The sequence below is a fragment of the Fukomys damarensis genome, unplaced genomic scaffold (assembly GCF_012274545.1).
Source record: "Fukomys damarensis isolate Sample0158 unplaced genomic scaffold, DMR_v1.0_HiC HiC_scaffold_16, whole genome shotgun sequence".
NCBI lineage: Eukaryota > Metazoa > Chordata > Mammalia > Rodentia > Bathyergidae > Fukomys > Fukomys damarensis.
This window is the reverse complement of record NW_022900928.1, coordinates 45,183,451-45,187,599: the sequence shown is the minus strand read 5'-3', so window position 1 is coordinate 45,187,599 and position 4,149 is coordinate 45,183,451. Positions and strand designations below refer to the sequence as shown.

General features: G+C 40.5%; 1 protein-coding gene across 2 annotated transcripts in view; it reads right to left on the bottom strand.

Annotated features, from left to right (window-relative positions):
• Positions 1 to 4,149, bottom strand: part of Piwil4 (piwi like RNA-mediated gene silencing 4) — a 58,226-nt gene that overhangs the window by 46,160 nt on the left and 7,917 nt on the right. For both annotated transcript variants that reach the window (XM_010633657.2, XM_010633658.2), the window contains exon 5: positions 819 to 940. In XM_010633657.2, the coding sequence (XP_010631959.1) occupies positions 819 to 940 (122 nt within the window). The remainder of the gene's footprint in view (positions 1 to 818; positions 941 to 4,149) is intronic.

Below are 4,149 nucleotides of genomic sequence, written 5' to 3'. Positions count from 1 at the left end.
TTTTTTTTTTTTTTTTTTTTTGTAGCAGGGATTGAACTCAGGACCTTGCACTTGCAAGACAGGCGCAGTGCCACTGAGTTAAATCCCTGTCCATGAGCAGCTCTTGATGATTCACAACAGCAGCGTGTAGAACTGGTTCACATACTTTAGCATATTTATTTGTCATCTAAGAAGCTTGCTAAAAATGTGGATTTTCAGGCTTCACCTAACACAATTTTGTTTTTTAGGTCCAGTGAGGGACCAGGGAATCTGCATTTGATCAAATTCCACCCTACATCTATGACTGGAAAACACAATCCTTGGCCTGGTCTGAAGATTAATGAGAAGCTTAGTCACAGCCTGCCTTCTGCCCCACATGTACATGTGGGAAGGGGCTGAGGGTGGAGCCAGGGCAGAAAGCAGATGGTGATGACCTCCTACACTCCAAATCAACCATCCAGGAGAAGAATAAATCCTGCCGGTGACGTAGTCAAACACAGACAATTTTTAAGTCTGGGGGTTGTGGGGGAGGGAATATAGGAAATGAAGAAAAAGAAAAGGACACCCTCCCCTGTTGACAGTAAGACAGCAATAACCCTCAGATTGAATTCTTTGGCTCAGCCTGGATCACACTGGACAATGATAACTGGTGCCAAGGACAGGCTGTGACAGAATGTGTAATACATTACTACCCCAGGACCTGAAAGTACATGCAAAATTGTCCTAAATGGCACTGTTGCTGGCACACTGCCTAAAAAGTGGTTGATTATTTTAATACCCAGGTTCTATCATGAAAGGTACCATTAGCTCAAATTAAATTCCCACTGAAAGTGCCTTACTTTTTGAAGATGATATTGAAGACCTGGATGCACATGGGGGAGCTTGAGGGCAGCTCCCTTGTTAGAGTAACAGTCATCTTTACAGTCTCACCTCTTTGAGTTTCAGTTGACAATTCTGTGACCTGTGAAGAGAGGTACTTAAAATATATTCTACAGATTACGACCAAGTGTACAGAATATAGATACGGTACAATAAAACCATCATAATTTTGGCCAGGGATTTATTTAGCTCAGTGGTTCCGCCACCTACCTTGCAAGTGCAAAGGTCAGAGTTTAATCCCTGGTACCAAAAAAAAAAAATCATAATTTATTCTACATTAACAAAATACTGCAGGTATTAGTATATGAGTAATAATCTAATCATTTTATTTGGAAGAGCTCTTTTCCTCTATGTCTTACTAACTCAAATAAGCAACACATTCTCTACTTTCCAACTCTTAAGAACCAAAGCTAGACTCTGGTTCAAATACTTGACCCAGAGAGAATACCAACCAGAACAGTGGGTCTTGCCCTTTTCGGGGTAAGCAGGAGATGATTCACAGACTATTTTTAGAGCCTGATAAAGTTACATTCTCCCAAGAAAATTTCACATATGTAATAACGTAAGAGTATATAATGTATCCATTTTCAGGGGTCTCACAGAAGCCCAGAGGCCTGTAACCATCCTACCCATTCCAAGTTCATGGACTCCTGTGACAACTGAGAAATAAGCTTACTCTTAAGGCAGAAGAGCAGATGAGAACATGAAAGCAAAGAAGATGGGTGGAGGTAAGCAAAAAGGAAGGCAAAGATGAGTGAAGAGAACCCAGTGGCAGAAGTCAGAACAGATAGGAAATCTGATTTTGAAAACTTGTGAACGGGCTAGAGAAATCCTTATGTTTCTTATAATCGGAACCAATGTTCTACCAATATGTATGCTGAAAATGTCCTGAACCAGACAGACACAGTAAGGGTTTTTGAAATGAAAGAACTCAAAAGTCAGTCAATGAATATCAATCATTGATCAGGGATTTTTCAAAAAGGCAACAAATCAGAAGACAGTTAATTAGCAAGCATTTGTGTATTCTGTGCCTACTTTCTATATTTAGTGTACTTTAACCATTTTTAGGTTGAACCAAGAACATGCGGCAGAAACCTATCACTGCATGGAAATAAAGAGAAACTTCTTCCTTCACAGGGAATAAAATATTTCACTGAGATGATTTCTTGTCTAAAATAAACTTCTACAAAATCAGAACAAATGGTGAGGAAGAGCTCATCACATCAGGAAAAGTCTGATGGGTAGGAGGGGTACACAGCTGTCAAATCACTGCAAGGACCACTAGACAAAGGACTGAGACAACAAGTTGCAATGAGAAGCTGAGGGGAGATGGAACAGATGGTCTCAGGAACTGTATTTCCCAAAAGTCACCTAAGACCAAACTCCTCAGCTCCCCTGCCTTCCTGAGCAAATACCAACTGTTTCTTGACTTTCTACATCTGACACTGGACCCATACCCAACAGTCTCCAGGATGCTAACCTTAGGGTGAACTGTCATTCCTCTCCTCCACCCATAATCTAACCAACTGGCAAGTCTCTATTCTATTTCAAGCGTTCTGTACCGCTATTTTATCATAGCACTTAAGGTCACAAGATTTAGGATCAGAGACCCTGAACTGCTGCCTCTTACAGCCAGTGTGATCTGGAGCAAGTTACTTCAATTCCTTCAAAGTTTTAAAACTTTTCCAATGCTAAAGTCCAATTTATGTCACATGACCACAGAGTCTAAATGGGATAAGGCAATGAATCCGATCCTCATCCAAGGGCCGGGGATTTAGCTCAGTGGTTCAGCCACCTGCCTCGAAAGCACAAGGTTCTGAGTTGGATCCCTGGTACCAAAAACTTCAAAATAAATTATCCTCATGCATAGCATAGTCAGTCCATAGGCATTCAGGAAGGCACTTTGCATCTTTCCTTAAGCTTTCTTCTGACATCCTTCCCAGACTATTCCACTGGTACTTTAGGGCTGGAGATTTAGCTTAGTGGGGCTGTGCCTATCTCCACTGGTACTTTATTAAATTTTCCACCTCTTTCTATAAACTTTCAACAGAATGTGATAAGACTATAATTAGCACAGCCCCCACAGAAACTACCTCATAAAGGGTTCACTGGTCCACAGAGGACATGCTCTTTTCCTCAGCAGGACGATTGAAATTCTCTCTTCCTTTGGTGCCACAACTTCCATACCTTTTTGGTTAAAACCTGAATGCCCAAAAGTTTCTAACGTACAGCCTTCATTTTCTATCACTGTGCCTTTGCCCTTCTGCCTAGGAATCTCTTTCCCCCACTGTCCATTTTGAAGAAACTACTATAACTTTCACTAAAGTGTCCTGCCAAGAATGATCTTGTCTTTCATCAAGCTCCAGATGTTGACCTTGAGCAAGACAATTAATTTCTCTTAGGCTCCAGGAGTGATGAAAGGAGTAAATGAGATCATGCCAGTAAGAACCTGGCAAAACAAGAAGTCAACAAATGTAGTCTGGTAAGCAAAATAGCAGCAATGGAGTAGCAGCTGCCCATGGGACATAGGTATAGAACCACTTATCGCAAGAGAGTTTTGCTAGGGTTAATCTGGAGAACAAGCCCGCAGAGTACCCACACTCAGTAAATGCTCACTCAATGTGAGCAGAATAAAAATACTAATTATAAGGAACTCATTTTATTCTACCATGCAGTGCATTTACTTATAACTGTGGTAATAAATTGTAAGGCTTTGAGAGCAAGAACCTATTTCTGCCCTGTGTCTAACACAGGGTAACACCCTACAGAGTACACAGTAGGTACTCCATAAGCACATGGGTGAGGCAAACAGGTGTAAACAATGACAGCAGCCCCAAGTTAGTCATGGCTCCACAGGCACAGACGGGGACTAGAAGTCAGGGAACCAGAAATGTGTTTGAAACAAATTACATGCTCATTCTGAATGAGAATGAATACTATTAACTTATTTCTAGCATCTGCAAGGTCAAATTTCTCCATTTTGGTGAGGTACAAATGAAGTAAGATAGACTATTCAAAAGTAGTACAAAATAATTTTAACATATCTAAATTTCTAAACCATCATCACAAATTATCTATAAGAACAAGATGATTTTATGATAACACACTTGAAATACCTTACATGGGAAGCCATATTAGCATGCTATTGACATCTAGCCATAGAACAAATGCTGAAGGACCAATCAGAACTTACAGGGAGTAAAAATGTTTCCAACTTTACAGATTTTCTAAGCTATAAGATTTGCCATATGGTGTGTGTGTGTGTGTGTGTGTGTGTGTGTGTGCATATAT